Here is a 23,234-nt window from a genome sequence, read left to right on the forward strand (position 1 = left end):
CGCGATAGAAACAGCAGCGATGATATCACTCCCATTGATCTGCCGGTTTGGGAAGACTTTGTGGGAATTGCCAGTGTTTTTATCAACATTTTATATTATTATTCGTACTATTTGGTATCCTATAGATGTGAATGGTCAACTGTATATTCATAATCTTGATACATTTCACATGAATTAATTTAAAATGAAAAAACAAGTGCAAATGATTGGTTTTCACAAAGGATTCGGTTGCTTTTTTTCTATTAATACAAATTATTTGGGGTTTGAGCTATTTTTCTCCTGTATATTATGTATTCTATATATATCATTTTTCAAATTTTATCAACAGCCATATTGATGGACATTTATTTTTATCTTATGAATTAAAATGATCAAATCTTAAATAAGTAAATACATTTCACATTCAATAATTCTAATAAAAGTAAAAGTCCAAGTTTTCAAACAGAACTACATTTTTTTTCTATTAGTACAAACACTGTTTAAAATTATTGGTGAGATATTTTCATTCTGTATGTGTATTTTACATATATTTACATCTATATCAATGATATATTACTGTTGTATGTTATGTTACATTTTAATTGTCAACTGCATATTTCTAACCTTGATATATTTAACATAAATTAAAAATAAAAGACCACATTGTTTTTTTAAAAAGGCCTTAACATTTTAAAGAAAAAAGAAAAAATGGTATTGGTGAGTAATTTTTCTTCTGTATAATACTTGTTTTATACATCTTTATTGTTGATAGAGTGAATTCATCTTCCTTCTAAGTCTGTTATCATGGATAAATGAAGAAATATTGTAAAAGGAAATATGTTATGTTCCTTGTATCTCCTGTGAGATTAATAAAATAAGTGCTACTCCTGATGCAATCCTGAGGCCAAAATGTGCATCACCAAATGTATATTAAAACATAAAATATTTTATTTCACCATTAAAAACACTTCCATGATATCTACAATAAACCAGACCAGGTCAGCACATCATTTCATCTGACTGGGAGCAGTTTTTTTTTTTTTTGGAAGCAACCGTTCCTTTCCTTAATTATTCAACAGACCTGAAACCAAATTTCATAAATTAAAACACTGTAATGTTAAAAAGTAAAGCTTTTTTTTCATATTGTATTCCCTTTCCTCTTACAGTAGTGTTGTGAGAGCTGGTGTGTTTATTTCATTCCAATATTTTTTCACCACAAATGTTCCTCATCAAACAAAATATGCACCACATATTGAAAAAGCTCTTATTGTTGCGGGGTCTTTCAGCAGGAGAGAACAGCGATTTCTCAAGTTGGAATCTTTTTTTCCTGAATTTTAGCACCAGTTTTGAAAGTTTAATTTAAAATCCAGTGAATGATGGTAGTATTTCCCCTTAAACTGACTCATGTAGGTGATAAACAGCACTTTGCTGGTGGCAGATGCATTTCCACGTCGTTTTAAAATCGCTTCGTACAAACATTTCAAACTACTTGTTTGTAAAATTGCTTGTGCTTTGCCCAGTTGTTTCTCATTTGTAGATTAAATCTCTATCCACTGACCCCAAAGCACCCCCACGTTACAGAAAAACAATTCAACAAAAACCGCTTCTTAGATTTCATTCACATCCATCAGTCTTCAATGTAACAGTAAAGGGAAGAGCGATCACACATGAGGTGGAATCTTTTAAATGAATAAAATTAACTCAAGATTCAGGATTTCCTTCCTGCACTTTTTTTTCCTATTTCAAAACAATTAAAAACACCATGAGTCCAAAGTATAAAACGTTCTTTGTCCATATTTTAAATTCACAAGAGATGATCCATTCTTCTGTCCTCGGTGTGAGCCATCTTCCCGCTGCAGTAAGAGTTTATTTTCTGCAGTTTGTGCATCACAGAAAAGTACATTGTAGTGATTTTCAAAAGCTTTCCTGCAACCGTCTCGTCCTTTGTCCCCGCCGTGAAGACGACATGATATAACAACCCATTATGTGCCGATACCTGAGCCTGATCATTCATTCGTTCACTCATTCCTCTGTTCGTTTGCATTCTCATGAGTTATTCTTTGTCCTTTTCTCTCTGTGCAGTGCTCCTCCTCTGTCCAAGCGTCCGTTCCCTATGTGACCGTGGTGGAGTTCTGCGATCGGATGGCGCACCAGGCCATGAACACGTCTCTGTGGAGGAGAGAAGAAACAACATCAGTTCACTTTACTTCAGTTTCTGACAGCGTTGGACCGCTGGGCGAAGCTATCGACCAACGCTGATGTCTGAGAGTCATCGATCACTGAGCCAAACATTGTGATTACAAACCCCCCGGTCTCAGTCCTGACAATTCTGCTACTGTATTGCATAAAATAGGCAGTCTGTAGTTGATGTCAGGTGGTTGATTAACAAAAGTTCAAGTTCATGTGAATCTTTTGCATGTCTTTTTGTGTCTTTGTAAGTAACTCTTCTTTTTTAGTCATTTTGTGTCCATTTTCAGTCATTTTGTTTCTTTTTTTGGTCATTTTGTGTCTTTTTTTAGTCATTTTGTGTCTTTTTTAGTCCTTTAGTCCAACATAAAATGTGATTTTGAATTTTTTTTTAACTTTCAATTCACTATCATGCTCAATAAAAAAATGTTAATGTTGCAAATGTGAGCAAAGGTTGCAAATATAACATATAAGAGGGTTACATCAGTTCTATCATTTTATACAGAATACCTTGGAGGAGGAGGAGAAGGAGAAAGAGAAGGAGAAGGAGAAGAAGAAGAAGAAGAAGGACAGACGGTAGAGGGAGAACATTGGGATTACAAACCCCCTGGTCTTAATCCTGACAATTCTGCTATTGTATTGCATAAAATAGGCGGTTTTCAGTTTATGTCTGGTGGTTGATTAACACATATAATAATAATAATAATAATAATAATACTACATTTTATTTATAGAGCACTTTTCAAAGTTAAAAACAGACATGAAACAACAGATAAAAATGTTAGAGAAATACATAGTTCTGTGCAATTAAAGAGATGGTGAGGATAGACTGTTAATGGCATATATATATATATATATATATATATATATATATATATATATATATATATATATATATATATATATATATATCTCAATTAACCCTCTGAACCCCAACAAGCGGTTTCAGGGCATATTGCTATGAGCTGCACCATGTTGATGAGAATCACCCAGATGTGGCGTGCATGTTGTTGGCGTACACACCTGCAGTGTGTTGCGACACACTCGTTGCTGCAGTATTCTCTGTCCCAGTCTTTGCTCTCTACGGCGGGGTTCGTGCAGCCAGCGCGCACACAAATGTTATGTCCGGTGGCGGGAGTCATGCTCGGGATAGAGGCGACGTTCACCTCCACCTCCATCTGAGGGACAAAAGACAAACAGGTATTAATCCGACCATCTACTTCAGAGCTGCAGACGATAAACGCAACAAAGCTAAATGTCTGTTGCTGATCTTACCCCTTCCTCTGCGTCCGCCACTTCCTCTCCTCCCGTCACCACGTCCGCCTCCACCGTCAGACCCGAGGACACCGACGTGGGCGTCTCTCCGCCCGACGTGACGATGATCGGCGCGCTGGAATCCGCCTGCCTCGACGACGGGACGACTTTGATCTGCAGCGGAGGCGGAGCCGTGGCGGCGGCCGCCCCCCCCGCCTCGCGGCTTGGCCTGCAGGGGCGGAGGGGCATGCACCATCTGCTGCAGCCGCGGCGGGAGAGGGGTGCTCTGCATCTGCTGCAGCGGCGGCGGCTGGCGCGGCGAGGAGGCGGGCATCGCCGTGACCGACACGCCGCCAGAGGGCAGCTGTGTCTGCTTGATGATGATCTTGGTGACGGTGGGGGGATTGGGCGGGGCGGGGGCGGGGGCCGGTTGGGGTTTGATGGCGCCGGTGCGGGAGCGCGTGGTGACCTGAGGGAGGTCCAGGATGATGTTGGAGGTGCAGATGTTGGTGATGGTGTTCTCCTCGGGGTTGTAGTGCTGAGACCTGGTGGTGCGAGCGCCGAGGGCGGAGGCGGCCATGGCGGCAGAAGACGAGGCTGGAGGCGGGGGCGATGGAGGCGACGGGGAGGTGTCCATGACTTCAATAGGTGCCTGAGGAGAAGATGATTAAACAAAATAAAGACATAAGATACAAAAATACAGAAATAGAGATTTAGATTCTGTTGATTTTCCTGGGTTTTTTTTAGTTCCTGTGAAATGACTGGGATAATCGTTCAGGTTTTTCACTTTTCACACAGACACATTTAGGAACATTTCCATCCTGCAGCTTTTCACACAGTCCAGCAGATGGCGGTAATGCAGCACCGTCACCAAACTCAACAAAGAAGAAGGAGGAGGAGGAGGAGAAGAAGAAGAAGATAAAAAGGACAAGAGGTAGAGGGAGACTGAGGAGAAAAAGGAAAGACGGAGTAGGAGGCGGTGAAGGGGAAGAAGAAGGAGGAGAAAATGGACAAGAGGGAGAAGAAGGATGTGGAGAAGAAGGAGAGGGAGAAGGAGGACAAGAAAAAGGAGAAGGAGAAGAAGAAGGAGAAGTAGAGGCACAAGAGGCAGAAGAAGAGGGAGAAGCAGGAGGAGATGAACGATGACAATGAGGAGAAGAAAAAGAAGGAGAAAAAGAGGGAGGAGGACTAGAGGACAGAGGTGTTGGTGCGACTATAAATGACAACAAACAAAGTTTTGGGCTAACTTTGGTGAAAAAACAATTACTGTCCCAACAAGAAGCTCTCAGGTACTGAAATGAGTTAAAATGAATTAATAAGATTCATGATGCCAGTGGGAAACTGGCAGAAACATCTTCCAAAATCATGATCCCTGCTCCTATTCATGCATGGCCCCTATGCAGGAAATATTCCCAAACATTTCAGGGATATGCTGCATGTGTGAAAGCGGCTTTAAAGCAGGCAGAGCGCCAGTACAGTCTCTAGCAGCAGCAGTTAGCACTGTGCCTTTTCCCAATGTGTTGTAACAGCGGTTAAGTTTCATAAAGAGAGGATCTGTCATTAATCAGAGGCACTAACCTGGGACGTCAGGCCGTCTCTGTACTCCGCCAGCGCCTTCAAATAATCCTTTTTCGCCGCTTCGTTTTTCCTCTTGTAAACCTGACAGAGAAAAGTTATATTACGCACAAACATCAGGAATGTGTTAGAATCTCTCCTCGGTGTTATTTGGAGTTGAATACTGGAATCCTGGCAATGATTCCCTCCGTTCTCTCACCTGCTTCTGCTCCTCCCCCAGGCTGTCCCACATGGAGGCCACGATCTTAGACACCTCTCCGAACGTAGCGTTGGGGTTCTGTCCCTTAATGGCCGCCTGTGTGTCCCTGAAGAACAAAGCGTAGGCCGACACGGGCTTCTGAGGCTCGTTGGGGTCTTTCTTCTTCTTCGGCTTCTTCCCTCCTCCTCCTCCTCCTCCCGCTCCTGCTTTCCTCCCCACAGCTGGAGAGATGCTGGAGGACGGGGCGGAGAGCGTGGACTCGGACAGGGAAGGGTCGAGGGAGATGACTCCGGGAGAGACGGCCAGAGAGACGGGAGACTCCACCAGGACGCTCTGATCGGACGGGAAGAGAATAAAGAGTAAACACCTTCCAGAGATTAATCTGCCAATTATTTCCTTGAAGTTTCTGAGGTTAAAAATATGTCTTTGAAGTTGTTTCATTCAGCATTTCATCACTGATTTGTGAACCGTTTTGCTCCAATTTTTGTGGTATTGAATTACTCAGATTAAGAGTTAAGTGTGCTCCCTCAAAATCCAGACTGACTAATTTTCTAGAATATGGTCTAAATGGACTGGGTATGTTGATCATATAGGCCTAAAATCAGATTTTCTTTGAGTCTTTTTGTTGTTGTTGTTGTTGTTGTTATTGTTGTTGTAATTTTCTATGTATATGCATGTCCCTTTTTCTTTATTTATTTTCTTTCAGAGAATTAAAGTGAAACTCCCCCTTATGTTCGAACTGTTCATAATGTTAATACATAAAGTTGTTAAAAATTGGTCCTGGGAAGAAAACTGATGTTGATATATAACTATTGATAGAGAATGAAAATCCTGATGTTTATCGTTTCTATGATTTAGTTTTCTTTTCCTTTTCTTTGATTTTCCTATGTATCAGGAACCTTTAAATCTAAGAGAAATTATGTTTTTTGTTTTTAAGAAGGGAAAATATCCTACGTTGTATAAAACCTGTTGGCCCCAATAAAGATAAAATAAAAATAAATAGTTTCTCTCCAGCTCCGGCCCACATTTCTTGTTTCTCATTGCTTTCTGCAAGACGTCTCATTCCATAGCTCCTTTCAACCTGTTGTTTCAAGCCGTGATATTTACGCCTCTGTGACATTTCGCCTTCAATCCGAAGATATGTGTCATGGGGGGACCAAGTGATCAAAGGGAGTAATGGAGGCTTTATATTGGTGAGACAGTTCAAGGCGGGATCAATAGACGTGTTTGGACTGAGTACTTTCTGAGTACTTTTTGGAAAGCGGCTGAGTGTTTTGGCTTCGCCCACTAGTGAGTTCCCCTCGGCCTCTGTTCCCATACAGATACTTTTGTAGCGGCTGACCAACGGGGTCCGAATGTGACAACAGACCGACGCGGCAAGCAGTGTTGCCAACTTAGCGTCTGTCGCTATATTTAGCGACTTTTCAGACCCCTCCAGCAACTAGCAACAAATCTAGCGACTTTTTCTGGTGTTTTTGGAGACTTTTGGAGACTCGTTACTCTTCTAGTGGTCAGTAGCAAGCGCCGTCCCAAAGCACTCACAAGCGGCCCAGTCCTCCCGCAGCGGTCTCTCCCGGCTGCAGTCAGCAGAGCAGGAGCTGATAGTTAACCCCTCAGCATCCAGTCTGCAAATGAATCATGCACGCCTGAAATTGCCGCTCTGTAGCGGCTCAGAAAGTAGCTACCAGAGGCAGGTAGCTTCTGAGCTGCTGAAGTTGGACGGATCCAGTCTCCCAAGCCACACCCATAGCGGCTCACTAGAGGGAAAAGTACTTAATGTAAATGCGCCTAATGTGAACTGACCGGGAAGAAATTAGATTTTCTGATGCAAATCCCATAAAATGTGCAGTATGGTTTAATTAACCATCTTAAAGCACCTGAAATATCTTAAGATATTTCTGTACAAAATTAAATATTTATGACTTTTTGAGAATGAATCAAATATAAAAATTTAAAATACACTAACACTCAAAATTACATAAATCATGCGACCAATTATGCATCCATTCATTCATTTTCCTCTGCTTATCTGGGGCCGGGTCGCGGGGGCAGCAGGCTAAGCAGGGCATTCCAGACGTCCCTCTCCCCAGCCATAATCATTTTACTTTTCTTAGATTCATGATGAAAACAGGTTTTAAAAACTCACCCTCCTGAAGTCGTCCATGTCGTCATCCTGCAGCGAGCTGGTGGGCGACGCCGTGGCCGACAGAGGGTTATCGGGCGACTGGGGGCGTTGCAACATGTTCCCGCCTCCCAAACCGAGCCCGAGCTGAGCGCTGAGCTCTGATTGGTCGATGGTGGTCAGCTGGTTGGATCCCAGAAGGCCCTGGCTCATGTCGCCCAGCGGGACGTCGATGGTCACCGGGGACGAGCTGCGGAACTGAGAGCCGATGGGATGACCGAGATCCTGGGGAAGGAGAGAACATGTGAGGGGTTTCAACTGAGGATAAATCAAGGTTCATACACTTCAGCAGTGGTCAATTTCAAGCATTTATCAAAGACTTTCAAGGTAAATTTTCAAGTTTTTCCAGTATCTTACACCTGTTGTAAATTGCATGTTTTAGATGAGTACTTACTATACTTAGTACATACTAAAAGGGGGAGATTTCACTGAACCATACCAACAGCGATGGTATTACACTTTTAGGAGGAACGGTCTTCATTTCAGATAGGCTACTCATTATTTTTTACATTGAACATGTGATTATCTATAGTCTATAGATGGATATAGTCAGATTTCAAGAGAAATACAGTAAGAATTTCAAGCATTTACAAGCACACAAGCACATTTAAATTCAAGCATTGCATCATGGATTTCAAGCATCCATACGAACCCTGGATAAGTAAAGTATGTGGCCCTCATTTACCAAAGGAACGTAGAAACAAGCTCGGATCTGAGCATATATTTGGTCTTACGTCAGGGTTCTTATCTCGCCAATCACATCGGTATATTTATTTCTAATCAGGTTATAATGATAATAATGATAATGATTAAGCTTAAACATGCTTTGGTTTGTCAGCATTTTAAAAAAAAACACGGCAGAGTTTTATCCGCTCCAGGTATTGATACTATAATAGTCTAGGATCAATTCTCAGACTTAGACGCGTGGACTTCACGCTGACTCAAATTTGTGTACACGAGCTGAGAGCAGACTGAGATCTGATCGTACCCTCCGCTCACGTCCAAATAGATAAATGCTGAGCCTTGCGGGGAAATGATCGTACGCCCACTTTACGCTCACTTTCTGTCGTACGCTCGTTTGATAAATGAGACCAGTGTGAATGTCCCGCTCTCCTCCTCACCATCCCCAGCGACGACCCCAACAGAGCGCTTCCTCCCGACTGGTTGATGACTCCCAGGCTCAGGTGCTCCAGCCCCTGGGAGGGGGCGTTGACGAACGTGGAGGCGAACGAGGGGTCGTCCCCTTCGACCACGGCGTTCCCGGGGACCACCACGCTGTCGGAGGGGCCGGTGTCCGACAGCTCCCCGAAATGGGACACGACATCCGACACGGTGAGCGCCGAGTCTGGATCCAGAGAGATGGGAGGGATCTCGAACTCCTCATCGCCCAGGCTGGGAGTGTGGAACGTCTAGAGAGAGAGAGAGAAGAGGGCGAAACGTTAAAAAAAATAAAAATAAAAAAGTGGGAAAAGAAAAGTGGAAAGAGAAGAAGAGAGATGTAAAAGAAGAGTGGAAGGAAGAGAAAACAAGTGTGTGAGAAATTGGGGTGGAGGAGTAAACAACAATTTGGAAAGGAAGGTAAGACAGCCACAAGAAAGTTGGGAAAAGATTAGTCAGTAATCAGAACTTTGATTTTGATTGAAGATTTATTATTTTTGACAAAAGTTCATCCCAACACATACTCATCTCGTTGTAACTCTGTGCAATGACAATAAAGGCATTCTATTCTACTTTAGCAATCTTTATTATGAAATTTCTGTAAAACACTGTTTTTGTCAGGAGGGAGCTGCACAATTAGTCTCACAATCTGAATCACAGGAGGTGCAATGTTAGTTAAAGACAAAATATTAGGGGTGCACCGATCCATCGGCACCGATTTCATTCATTTTGCGGGATCAGCCGATTATTTTACATTAAACCGATCTTATCTACCTCCGTTAAGGTCTAAAAGTGCGTCTGCACGTACGCGTACTTCCACATGACTGTGTTGTATGTATGTTGTACTATAACGAAACCAACATCTCAGGACACTTTTTTTATGGTTGCAGTTCTTTTGTTAGTTTGTGCTGTAAATTGTTGCTATTTATTTTAAGTTCAATACTTTATAAACTACCTCAGACAATGTGATTTCCTTCATTTGTTAAAGAAAAATACTGCTGTGTTATTGTTTTTCAATAAAATAATATTCAAACATTGAAGGTGTATGCTGTGAGTTAGAAAAAAAACGGTATTGGCCAAAATCAGAATCGGCAGGTCAGGCTTTTTAAAAATCGGTGATCGGCCAGAAAATTGCAAACGGTGCACCCCTACAAAATAAATGTCAAAATAACATTCTGATGTAAGTATTGTGGTGCTGCAGAGACGCCTTGGCTTATTAATTGAATTCTATGGCGTTAAGAAAAAAATCTTTGTTTGGAAAAGGAACAAAAAAGGTGACAATTAATCAATAACACCATGATCATTTTAATATATTTTTCAATGAAAATGAAACAATGATGAAAACAAATAATAATTTCGCTCCCATGTTGTGAATCACATCTAAAAACTGCATATCTAGACATTTTCCATGGTTTTCTTGATAATGATTTTGGTTATTATCAAGAAAACCATGGAACATTTATAGATATCAGCTCTTAAATTAAACTCTTATCATCTATTTCTGTTGTTATCATGATATATGTCCAAACAAATGTACCTTTAGTTGTACCAGGCATTAAAATGAACAAGAAATTGAAGAAAACAATGGTCAAATAATTTTTTCCATGACTGTATATGCAGCTGTATGTGACTATGCATATTCGCGCCTACAAATTATTTGTTTTGCATCATCTCCATCATAGCTATCTATTTTAGAGACCAGTTATCCAGGAGCACAGTTGGATCAGTGAAGCCCAAAGAGGGAAAGTTGAACTGAAAGCTGCTCAGTGTGCCAACAGGTGAACAGAAGGCAGCAGATAGTGACAGTGCTGATGGTTGCAATATTACTGAAAAGTATGTGCACAAAACCACCACTGCAGAGCAGTTTTAGGCAGGAAATGTGTTGCGTTTGGGTACTAAGAGCATGAATAGGAGATATGACACTCTGATAATAAGATGTGGGCAAAATGCTTTCAAACCTGTTCCTGATTGCTTTGCTTTTACATATTGATTAATAACTTTTCCTGCATAAAAAAACATTTTCTGATGCACTCCACTGCTGAGGCTGTTTGTTCCGCAACATTTTATGAACCTTGAACGCAACGCCTCCATATACATTGTGTTTTCAAACTTGTTCCTGACTGTTTTGCTTTAACTTATTCATTAATAACTTTTCCTGCAAAAAAAAAAAACAAATTTTCTGATGCACTCCACTGCTGAGGCTGTTTGTTACGCAACATTTTATGAGCCTTGAATGCAACACCTCCATATACATCATGTGTCTGCAGCTGCTTCACAATAAAATACCTTCGTATTATTCATTTTAAAGTCACTTTTGCAGTTTATTTCAACGTTTATTGCGATGTGGTGTTTCATGATTCACTCTGTGGAGAAAAAAAAAAGCTTGTCTCCTAAAATCCAAGCGTTAATTTAATGAAAAAAAGTGTCTGAATTTAAGCAGGAGGGGGTAGTGAAATAAAGTATTTATAAATAATTCATACTCCACCAGCAGATCCAGCGAGGTTGAAGAGGTCAATGGGTTTAGTGGCACACTAAAAAATGTGAGTATGTCAGTAAGTGCACGTTGATTACAGATGTCATGGGTCATATTTGTGCCAGTAAAACTGTTTGTATATGTACACTGACATTAAAATGGATCACACACACAGGACAAAGGATTGATTTGTATGACTCACACATGATAAAAAGAAAATATTAACATGGAAATGCATGAAAATATAGTTTGCCAGCATTGCTAGGTATTAAGCTAGAGAGGTAGTGAGGTTTTAAAACTGGAGCCGGATACGACCCAAGTTTGTGCTTTTTAATGTTTTAATATCACATTAAAGTCACAGAGCCATTTTCCTTCAAAATAAGATACCTTGTCATCTTAGAAAAGACTGATTAGCAAAGTAGAGAAGTCATTTCCAGAACGGTCAAAGACTTTTTCAACCACTTGGATAAAAACATATTCATCTAATAAAAGATTACTGCGGCTTTATTTTCCACGTTTCTTGCTTGTTTTGTACACAAAAGTAAAGATATTAAATGCTTTTGGAAATTGTTGAGCAGAGATGGTTATCCAAGCAATCCAGATCCTGATTCATTTAATCTCAACACACATTTATAGAAAGAAGATGACAACTTTAAGCTAACTTTGGGAGTCTAAATGGGTCGCAACATAATTAACAAGATAGGAAAGCAGACAATTTGACTAATTTTAGCTCTCTTTTTTTTGCCAACTACTGGACAATTTTAACTCTTCGGGCCTCTGTAAATTATTCAAATAAACAATATAAAAAGTAAGAATCAATCCTGTTGAACCGTTCACGACAAGGGGAACCAAAAAGATACAGCTTTGTTATGAGATGCCTCAAGTTAAAACAGTTTGAAACAAGGCTGTTAAACAATGGCCGTATCAACACACTATAAGGAGAGAGTGGATCTTCCATCAGGGCCACATGTCCTTATTTTAACAAAAAATAACTTGATGAAATGATTTGAAATGATTTGTATATGTGCTCTGTGATTCAGATCTGCTCAGAAATGTTCTGGGTTAGAGATAGACCGATATATCGGCCAGCCGATATAAGTTGGTCGATATTTGCGTTTTTTACTTGTACCAGCATCGGCCGATACGTGCGTGCGTTTGCCAATCAATTAGCCCATTTCACTGAGCCAACACCAGGCAAGGCTCGGTGCAACATCTGCCATTCTCTGGTGAGCTGCTGCTGATAGCGTAAAAAGAAAAACATCAAATATGTGGATCATCTGAGGCGCCGCCACCTCCAGGCCTAGAACAACATACACATTGTTTGCTATCCAACTGTTCATATGTTTTGTTTGTTTTGTTAATAAATGTTTCTTTGTTGTTTAAATTGAGACTTGTGTAACATTCGTTATCATTGTGTCATTTTTATCATGTAAATGTAGGGAGAAAAGACAATATCGGCTTCAAGAATCGGCCAAAAAAAATCGACAGCACATATCGGGGATCAGTTAAGACTTACGTCAAAATAATTGGTATCGGGCTTTAAAAAACCTGTATCGGTCGACCACTAATACAAACTATCTAGAACACTGTCTACAGCTAGATCCAAAGAGAGCTTCGTGTCTGCTGCAGCCATGTTGGATCTGTAAGAAAACTACAAAACTACAAGCTTCCGTCACTGTCTTGCCGTCCCTCCCCGTTCTGTGATTGGATCCCAAAAGCAGGGCAAAGAATCGGCCATGGACATCATGCCACCTTGCAGTTTGAAATGAAATAGAGCGTGCAACGCAGCATGGGGATACCCAGGCTATAAAACACTTGGCGAAGTACTAAAAACACTTCTGTAGTGGTTCTTGCTATGGTAGGCTTCTCTGGGACAATGTTTTGCCATCACGACACACACAGACAGACCAAAGTCATATCTTTTATCAAAGTGGTTGGAAAAGTCTTTGAGGATTCTGGGAAGAACAGTGGGTCAAAGAAACCTTCAAAATTTTGTTGGACGACATATTGTCCCAGAAATAACTGCACTAAATGATAAAATTGTTATTATAAGACAATGAAATACAGCTGAATGTGAAAATGACAGGAAACCTCATAAGTTTTATATCTGTTCGTTCAGCTTCGGTGCTGTAAAAAAACAAAAAACTTAAGACACTGCGTCCAGGTCATAAACTTCGGGAAAACCTTGCTCTTTTTGTGGCATCAGGTGAACTAAAATGTTGCCGAGACGTGTAAACCCAACAGGCGATATCACATGATATAGGGACATGACTTCAACAACTTTTGCTGAACTCCAAAAGCCATTATTGTAAATTTTGCCCCAGGCCTTCTTCTGAGATTGGTAAAAAAAAAATTGTCAGGTTTGTTTGTTTCAACAAATGTTTATGCCATCAAGACAGTTGGTCGCATGAGAATTAAAACACTACGCTAAAAGATAAGTCAAGACTTCAGTTGAAGTGAGGGACCAATGTTTGTTTAGTCAAATCCACGTGTAACTGTTAGTGCCATGACTGATAAGTTGGAGCGTAAACGCTACTTAAAACTCTGAAACTCATAAATACTACGGCTCTGATATGACTTGAAGGTAACATTAGCTCTGTGACTTCAATGTATAGTAATAGAGGATTTGATTCTGCGTGGTTGTAAGTCCAAACAGGTGCAGGGGGATCCTTAGCAATAAGCAAAAACCTGTCAGGGAGAAATTTAATGCCAGATAATTCAAGATGTAAAAGGCCTACCTCTGAAGAGGAGAGGAAGGGATGGCCGGACCCGGAAATAGTCAGGTAGTTGTCACTGCCTCCAGGGAACTGAAACATTAAGATGCATGTTAAGTTAGGGATCAGATTATTGGTTTTACAAAGAAAAGGGCTGTTTATATATCCTCCAAAACCAGACTTCATCCTTCTTTGTTTGGCATTAAAACACACAATGGCTCCACCATCAAGCAAACAACTTATAATAAAACCAAGCAGCAAGAAATAGGCAATATTTCCTCACTCTGTTAAAATAATCGCCTAAGTCATTTTTTGTCAAACTTTTTTTTTTGCCTAAATCATCTCCTCATATGGTAAAATCTCCTACATCCTCAGTTGATCAGATCATGTGATTTTACCCCTTTAAGATTATTATGTCCAAGTGAAAATAAAATGTGACTTAGGCAATTTTTTGAACATGCCTTTGTAACTTAAGCAACATATGGTAACACTTTATTTTGAAGGTGTCTGCATAAGAGTGACATGAGCGTGTCATAAACATGACATGGGATGTGTCGTGAACATTAATGACACTTTGAAGTAACATTAATGCTCATGATACTTGTCATGTCATGTTTCTGACAGGCTTGTGTCACTCTTATGTAGACACCTTCAAAATAAAGCGTTACCATATCTTGCTTAAGTCACAAAGGCATGTTCAAAAAATTGCTTAAGTCATTTATTTCTCTTAAGTTACATAATTTACACACAGTGTTATTACTATGCCAATAGCCATCCTTTGTTACATCCTTTTTTAGTGAAATGATCAATAAAAGTTTTTTGTATTTCCTGCAAAACTTGAAAAAAAATTAGTTAGGCGGTTATTTTAACAGGGTGACATTATATTAAAACCAAGCAGCAAGAAATAGGTAATATTAACAACCTGAGTTTAACCCTCTGGAGTCACCAAAAGCACCAAAGCTTTACTTCTTCATGACATCCAGACTAGAAAACAAAGCAGCGTGGAGCCCTACTGTAAATTTACCTCTAAAGTTCTGGCTGTAAACTCCATGAGGCCAGTTTCAGTTTGATGATGATATACCAAGTAAAACTGGAGACAAGGTCAATTATATTTAGTATAAAATGATAGAACTGGATTTAACCCTCTTATATGTTATATTTGCAACCTGTGTTCACATTTGCAACATTTCAAATTCTTCATTGAGCATTGAGTGTTTTGGAAGTAAAAAAAAAAAAACCTGATTCAAAATCACATTTTATGTTGTTTTTTTCTTTGTTTCTTTTGGGTTCAAAACTGTTGATCCAGTAAGTCAGGATGAAAAATTAATTATCAGTTCATATAGGTGAGGTTGTGCTGAAAAAAATACACCAACATGATATTTAGACATGTTTTAAGTGGTGTATACAGGATGAAAAGGATTAAAAAATTGACAAAATAGCCCAAAACTCCATAGACAGTTAATGGCAGCCTTTAGTTAAATGTTGACCTATGCAAATAAGTGTCTGTTTGTGTAGCCCATTCATTCATTAATTAATTCATAGTCACCTTGTTGTCAGTGTCAAACCCATTGAAGGACTGCGGGTCCAGGAACTCTGGATCACCGTCGTGCTGCCCGGTTCCGTCCGTTAAATCCGAATAAAAATTCAGGTCCATCTTTTCAACTGGGCCTCATATGTTAGCCCCAATTCGTTAAGATGTTTCGCAATTGAACGAAATCTTATCACCTGTATTTGAAGCTGTGTGTGGCTAAAGTCAGACAGCTACAAATGGGAACCCCCAAAATACCGAATCAGCTGTAACGATAATTCCATTGAAAACCCGTCAACACTGGCAGCTTTTGCACAGATGTTGGGCTAGTTCAGGCGACTAAAACAGAGCATGTGCACGCCAAAAATAACCCCTCCGCCGGTTGGCTGGCCACCGAGAGGTAACGTGGCTGTTGCCCGTCTTTCTTGCTGACTTGTGTCCTACCACGGTTTAGCAGCTTTAGCTGGCTTTGACGCAAGGCTGCAGCAGTACTCCACGCTTCACGACCCGCCTGGCGTCCGTTTGTCTGACGGTCCGCGAACGTAACATTCAATCAGTCGCGGCTAGCAGATAAACGTACATTTTAACGGACTAACTGATAATTTCGTTGGAGAGAAACGACAATGGTCGCTCCGGGGTGTCAGACAGACAGCGGAGGGAGGCTAGACCCAATCCCCGTTTTCTGCTTCGTGCTAGCCGGGCCAGGATGCTCAATGGATCCGGAGCCACGGATTGTGGTCGGGATGAACAAGTATTTTCTCCAAGGATGGCGACGGTATGGCCCGCCCTACTCTGCCTCTGATTGGCTGCCTCCTTGACTCGGCTGATCAGATCACTAGTGTGTGTCTGCAGACATTACTTACAGACAAAGAATTTAATTACTTGCATATCAAGACTTTATCATACAATGTATAATTTAATATGGTCATAAATGCGATCCCTCTAGGTGTAATTATGTTATTTAAAAGTACATTAATACAAAATCCATAATTTTTGCCCTTTGATCTAACCAAACTTGAAATCGGCCAAATTTGTTTCTCCTCTACACGCAATAGTAACCGTAATATACGCTCTTTATTTCAGAAAGAAGTCGTATCAACTCCATATGTAACAACCTATTGGAATATCCTTATTAATAACCTTAACTGGAAAAAGATACCTGCTAGATATATAATCAATAATAAGGTTAAAGAAGTATCTTTTGAGATAAATAACAGGTTTTACCTATCTAAAGTTTTTTTTTACAACGATTTAAGAAAGAAATAGACTTAAACTGCTCTTTCTGTGAAGGACACCCTGAAGATGTTTTGAATTTATTTTGGTCTTACTAAATTATGGGAAGATATTTGTAACCTGATTTCTTTTTCGATTGAACCTCATCTGTCCCTGTGCTTTGAACATATACTGTTTGGTTTCACTGACTTTCCTTTTGCAAAAGAAAAACAATACAATATCATCAATCTCATGATACAGTTAGCCAAATGGCATATCCATAAATGTCGTTACGTTAATCAAAAACCTTTTTCTTGTCTTTGAAGATGAAACCAAACAATATGTTAAGTCTATTAAGAAATCTACCAATATGAAAGCTATAAAAACTTTGAATTTATGTACACTTTACAATGTTTTTGTGTGAAAGCTTGCCTCTGTATTGTCTGTATTGCAATATGTTGCTTTAATAAAGTTTAAAAAAAATTGAGCAGGAGAAGTGAGATTGGTCAAGAATATCAAGATAACCAATCAGAGGCAGGAAGGGTCGGGTCATGCCTTTGCCATCCTTGGAGAAAAACTATCACTGAAAGGGGTCTACACCGGACGTTAAGAGATTTGGGTTTCAAAATAAAACCAGTAAGCGAAATTGGTATTTTCCTATAAGCCGTCCTTTTTACATTTCACTCATTGTGTGGCCTTGTGTTTCACTTAAATATCAATATTTAATCAATACTTAAATCCTGCAGCTCTATAGAATCAGCACAACCAAGGCTAGAAGGAGAGACAACTCAACAATTTCTTTTGTGCAGAATAACACAATTATAATGACGTACATCGTGAAAGAAAACAAACCAGCAAGTCGGATTTCTTTGATAAAAGATTATTTTAAAATTGGAATAAAATGGAATTTCTATGAACAACACTTTCCCAAGTGCCCACAAGTGTCGTCAATATTGGAAAAATAAATTGGGTTTCCACGTGTTGAACTATTTACATGTTTACAACCTCTCCTGTCCTCTCCTCTCAGCTCTGTGTAAACAGATTTTCAGTGAATATTTGTCACGTGACTGTTCGTCTCAGCAGAATCAATCATGGCTTCACAGTGTCGCCAATAAGCAGAATTTAATATTTTAACAGGATCTAGTTATTCCAAAAATTAGTTATTTTTGGCAACGTTTTAAATTAGACATGTTGAATACAGTGATATTGACCGAAATATCAAAATTTTAAGCTTTGTTTGGTCATTTTGGAAACTTTCAGAAAATTATGATCCATTAAAAGTTCAAATTTCAACTACGTGGCATTTTTCAAATGTAGTTTTTTTTGGCATTTAGGCACCACAAGCCAAGTGCCCTCTAGTTCCAATATAATTAAGAGAAGACAGACATCTTTACTGTGACTATGACATCTCAGATATCTCCAACACTCTGCAACTCACATCAAAACAACCTAGATTGCCTAATAGCTCTACAGGTAAGAGGAAGAATATATATATATATATATATATATATATATGAACAAAAACATTAAATATTGGACGAAGCAGAAAAACGTTTAAAACTCTTCCAAACTTTTACCACACAGTAAAAAAAACTCAGTTACAAGAAGTATTGTGTAGCCAGCTTAGAGGAAAACTTATTTTACAAGAATTAAAGCTTTGAAAAACAAACTTAAAATAACAAAAGTATCACTACAGAATGGTCCATTTAAAAATAACATAAATCATAGTACCAGATTATAATTATTGATGTTGCAGCTGGTAAAGGTGCTAACTAACTAATAACTAATTTTGATTACTTTATATACTGCTGGCTGGCTACTGCTAACCTATAAAAATATATCATAATGTATATTTTATTTACAATTTGTGGTGATGGTACACTGTAAATCTGTATGGTCAAGCTGTCAAATAAATATAGCTGTGTAGAAGTAAAAAGGAGAATAAAATGGAAATACTCAAGTAGCTCAAAAATGTAATTAAGGTGCAGTACTTGAGTGATTTACTTAATCATATTCCACCCATGCAAAACGAGTGTTGGCTTAGTGTGATAGAGCCAGACCTATCGCCGTACCCATTATAGTTGTTTGTATTCCATTAAATCAATCACTAACTTCTTGGGCAGCATGTAACCCAGGATGCAGTGTCCTGGTGAGTCAAAACTTTGACCAGATAAACCTGTTAGGAGACCCACACACCCACTGGGCCTATAACAGACCATTTGATTTACCATTTGGTTAACTATAAAACGACACCAACACCCCTGAGTACTAACAGCAGTTAATGTTTCATTACAGCTCCTCCTAAGCATGGTGTGTTCACTGGTGTGTAAAGGATGGGTTAACTTCAGACGACCAATTTATCTTTAGCTTAATCTAAATGTAATCAGAACAGCCTCTTGATAATGATTTCACCTCTTTAATTATGACAGGTTTTTTTTTTTAACATTAAGCATTTATTTGAACTATTTTGTTATAGTGCACACAAGAGACTCACTGTTTGTCCATAATCGAGGCACAATGGTATCAAATTGATCAAATCAAATCAAAAATCAACTAAAATCAATCAAATCACAATTACGTTATTTACCCCTGAGGGGAAATTCAGTTAGTCTGTTAGCTCTTCTGTAAATTATTGAAGAATTAGACAGCCTGATGGCTGTAGGAGCGAATATGAGTGATGTTTTTGTAATTATTATGATTGTTTTTACAGTCTACACTTGTACTGTAACTGTCTTATTATTGGCTATTATCCATGAAGCACTTTGAACTGTATTGATCTGTTGGAGAGGTGCTACACAAATACATTTTGATTTATTGAAGTTTAGCCTAAAATATCCTGTTTTGGTCAGGCTCTAATGTATAAATCAGGGGTAGGTAACCTTCGGCTCCGGAGCCACATGTGGCTCTACAGGCCATCAGCAGTGGCTCTCTGTGGCTGTGACAAAAAAATCATACGACATGAACAATTATTTCTGTTTTCCCTATAAACGATATTAAAACTTCTACAGCCCAGCACCTCTTTTTTTGCCAAGTTCAAGTCTAGTTTTGAGTTTCTCTAGCTACACTAGCTTTCGATCCCAAATCTCCTGAGATATTTCTTTGGTGTCCAGCCTCTCATTTGCACTTGGCTCCTTTCTACATTCTGAGAAAATCATATTTATAAATGCACATTACTCATTAGTAATGTTGTTAGGCTAATTTAGTTTTAGTAGGCTGTTACATCTTCATTGTGAGGCTCAAAATAAGGGTTGCGGCTCTGTTCCGTCATTATTTCTCCTTTTTTTGTCCAAAAATGGCTCTTTTGTTCGTAAAGGTTGCTGACCCCTGGTATAAATGCTCACTTACGGATTTTTAATTCATGCCTGATTTTATTTTGAAAGCTACGACAGGAAGTCGGCTGTCAGTGTGTTCTTCTCGACTCCCGTCAGATGGGTTAACTTTGATAAGTTGCTTTTATTATTGTAGCTTTGACACTTACCTGGCATGGAGTTTAACAGCGAGAGAACAACATTGTGTCAGCGAAGAGACTAGTTATAATGTTTTAACTGCTAAAATGTCGGTTATTATAGTTTTTTAAAAACCGACAGGCAGCTTCTTTCGCCCCCTGCTCTTTCCAATGGTTCGGTCCAGTTCAATCCCTAAACTAAGTACATTAGTGAAAACAGAAATACTGCTACAGATTAAAGTTACCATTAAATAATAAATGTCTGGATGAACTGTTTCTATGCCGGATAATAGCTTTCAACCCCTTTCATTAGCGTATGATCAATACATGAACACCAGGAGCAGTAAAGGGTTAAATAGATGAGGTGACGTTAAATTAACAGATTTCATAATGGGGCTCGGCGTGAAACACGTCCGCCATCATTGTTGTTTCTGACAACCAAAGATCGTTGTGATTTAGTTGATCATCACATGTGAAAACAAAGTTGATTCTTTTATTTAGCGAAAAGGTTTCTAACACCAACTACTCTTACCTCCATGCTCACCCCCGAAATCTGATTAATGTTTTGTTTTTATCCCACTTTTGCAAAGTGAACTTCGCTCAGAATTGACTTCCTCAAATATCACAACAAGGCACCGGCTTCCGAGTTGTACGTACAAGTGGAAGTGACCTCATCACGCAAAAGAAAGGACGTGGTGTTTCAAAATAAAATGCAAAACATATTGGCATCGCTCTTACCATAGTGACCATTTATCTTTACAAATAGGACTGCAACTAACGATTATTTCATTATCGATTAATCGATAGTTGTTTGGTCAATAAAATGTTGAAAAATATCAATCAGTGTTTCCCAAACCACAAGATGACGTCATCAAATCTCGTTTTGTCCACAGACCAACGAGATATTCAGTTTGCCATCAAGGAACAAAGAAACCAGAAATATTTACATTGAAGAAGCTGAAATCAGAAAATTACTCACTGTCTTGAAAAAAACTGCCCAAACCAATTATTCGTTTATCAAAATAGTTGACGATTAATTTAATAATCGATTGTTCATTTAATCGAATAATTGTTGCAGCACTATTCACAAATACACAGTGAAATATTAAAGACGAGAGGCTTTAAATAAAATATAAGGCTTCTGTCAGTCTTTTCAAAAATAATTATAAGCGTTATAATTTTTTATTTTCACTTTTATTTCCGTATATATTTATATATTTTTTATAAAAACATACATTATTTTTTTTACAAATGTATTTATATATATATTGCATATAAATTACATTTTTGTCATAAATATATATCCCTTTATTTTTCCTTATTCCGGACCCTCTTGCTTTTGCTATTTCTTGAAGGCTCAAGCTGTCTAAGCTAAAAATATATAAATATATACAGTAATAAATTAACAAATACATGTGGAAACATATAAAAATGCCTAAAATTATTTTATTTTGACTTTATATTTCCACGTGTATTTATTCTTTTGTCCTCACACTTGTAACTAATATTTCTTAAATCATTCTAATTCGTTTTTTTTTTATCTTTCCACATTCATTTTAATCTTCTTTAACAGATATTTTCTTATTTTACGGCATTCCTATTACTGCATATTACAACAAAATATTAAATGCCAGCCTAATCCTCCTTTGGGCTCTGAAAATATTTACTGTTATTTTGTTTACTAATGAGAAAATATTCACAATTAAAATGAAATGAAACAAATAAAATTGTCACATTTCCGAGGCCATTATTTTACATTTTACCAAATAAATAAATGTCTCCCAATAAACATGCAAATTAATCTAAATATATTCATAATAAATTCTGATGAACTATAGTACCAACATCAGCAATAAAAAAAACACTTTTTCATTATTCTGTGAATAAAAAAAATTAAAAAAATCACACATCTTTTAACTTTTCTTTCAAAATTGCTTTATTTCTTCCCGTATTTTTTTTCAAGCAAAGTTTTTTACGATTCTTTTTTTTTATATTAATGTAATTAAAAAAAGATAAAACTTGGGATCTGTTTTTGTCTTTATGTACAAGCAAGAAAAAAAATGTTAAGAAATAACAATGAACATAAAAGAATCCCTGCACAATAACACTGTTAAAAAACGAAGAAGAAAAAAAAAGAGAAAGAGAGATAAAGAAAGAAAAAAACAAAAGCATTAGAGTGGTGAAACACCTCTAAGTTTTACAGCTCCGTACTTTAGCTCACATTCACACACACACTTTCAGACACACACACACACACAGAGCAGGATGTCAGCAGGTTCAGTTTAGGTGAATGACGAGGTGGAGTTTCAGGGCACAAGCTCACACTACGCAGCCGATATTCTCATAAGAAGGAATTATCATTCACACACACACACACACACACGTTTCTCTCCAGGTGACAGTGACATTTTGACGGCATGCAGTGCAGTGTTCCTCTTCACGATGCAACATAACCGTTTCATTCTTCGACAAAAACCACAAACTCTGACCTCGTTTTATTCAAAACACACTCCATCTTCTACTCTAACGTGACTGTTCACATGCAGTCTGCCACTTTATGGCACGACACACAGAAGACCTCCGACAGGATCCGCGTCCCTGGTTTAAATGAGGTTTTTCCGGGATCTTGTTTGATAACACAAAATCCATAAATGTGGATTTTTTTTTCTCCCCCCAGCTGACGCTATTGACAGCAAAACAAACTGCCTGTGTTTTGCAGATTAAGATATGTGTCACTCGGTTAATGTAAACCATTTTCTATCATTTGTTTTCATGAGATGATAAAGTTTAAAGAAGCCCATTTTTACCAAAAAAGACAAAAAGATTTGAGTGATCTCTTGAAAAAAAAAAAAAGCCTTTTTTTATCTCACAAATTAGATTTTTTTCTCGTAAAAGGTGCTATTTAAATCTCAATATTGCCTATTTTTTCCTCACTATTTAGACGTTTTATCTCACATTTGCCTAAATCATAATTTTATGTAAAAAAATGTTTTTAAAAATTGACCTCATCATTATGATTTAGCACTTTGCAAGCCAAAAATAAGAAAAACATTTTTAATATAATATTTTGCCTTCGCAAGTCAATGTTTTACATAGGCAGTCAAGATTAAAATATTAAATAAATCTAATAATTTAAAGTTTAAATATTATAAGTTTGACTAAGTTAACTAGTTTTTTTACTTTATCTAAATGAATAAATAAAAATAAAATCTAATAATTTAATCTACATTTGACTTTTTTTTGATAATTTTGATTTTGGAAGTCAAAATTTTTGTCTAAATTCTCAAAACTTGAGTTAGAAATTAAAAATTGTGAGCATTCATTTCCT

General features: G+C 38.1%; 1 protein-coding gene across 1 annotated transcript; it reads right to left on the minus strand.

The window, feature by feature from the left end:
• Positions 1–573: 573 nt before the first annotated feature.
• Positions 574–17,218, minus strand: tox4b (TOX high mobility group box family member 4 b). The gene is given in 11 exon segments (XM_059355216.1): positions 574–2,148; positions 3,190–3,344; positions 3,442–3,633; positions 3,635–4,072; positions 4,999–5,079; positions 5,195–5,527; positions 7,341–7,601; positions 8,498–8,785; positions 11,015–11,065; positions 13,746–13,814; positions 15,268–17,218. Coding segments are annotated over 11 exon segments (2,034 nt in total). The 5' UTR covers positions 15,376–17,218; the 3' UTR covers positions 574–2,090.
• Positions 17,219–23,234: the final 6,016 nt, after the last annotated feature.

The sequence above is a fragment of the Centropristis striata genome, chromosome 17, assembly GCF_030273125.1.
Source record: "Centropristis striata isolate RG_2023a ecotype Rhode Island chromosome 17, C.striata_1.0, whole genome shotgun sequence".
Classification (NCBI taxonomy): domain Eukaryota; kingdom Metazoa; phylum Chordata; class Actinopteri; order Perciformes; family Serranidae; genus Centropristis; species Centropristis striata.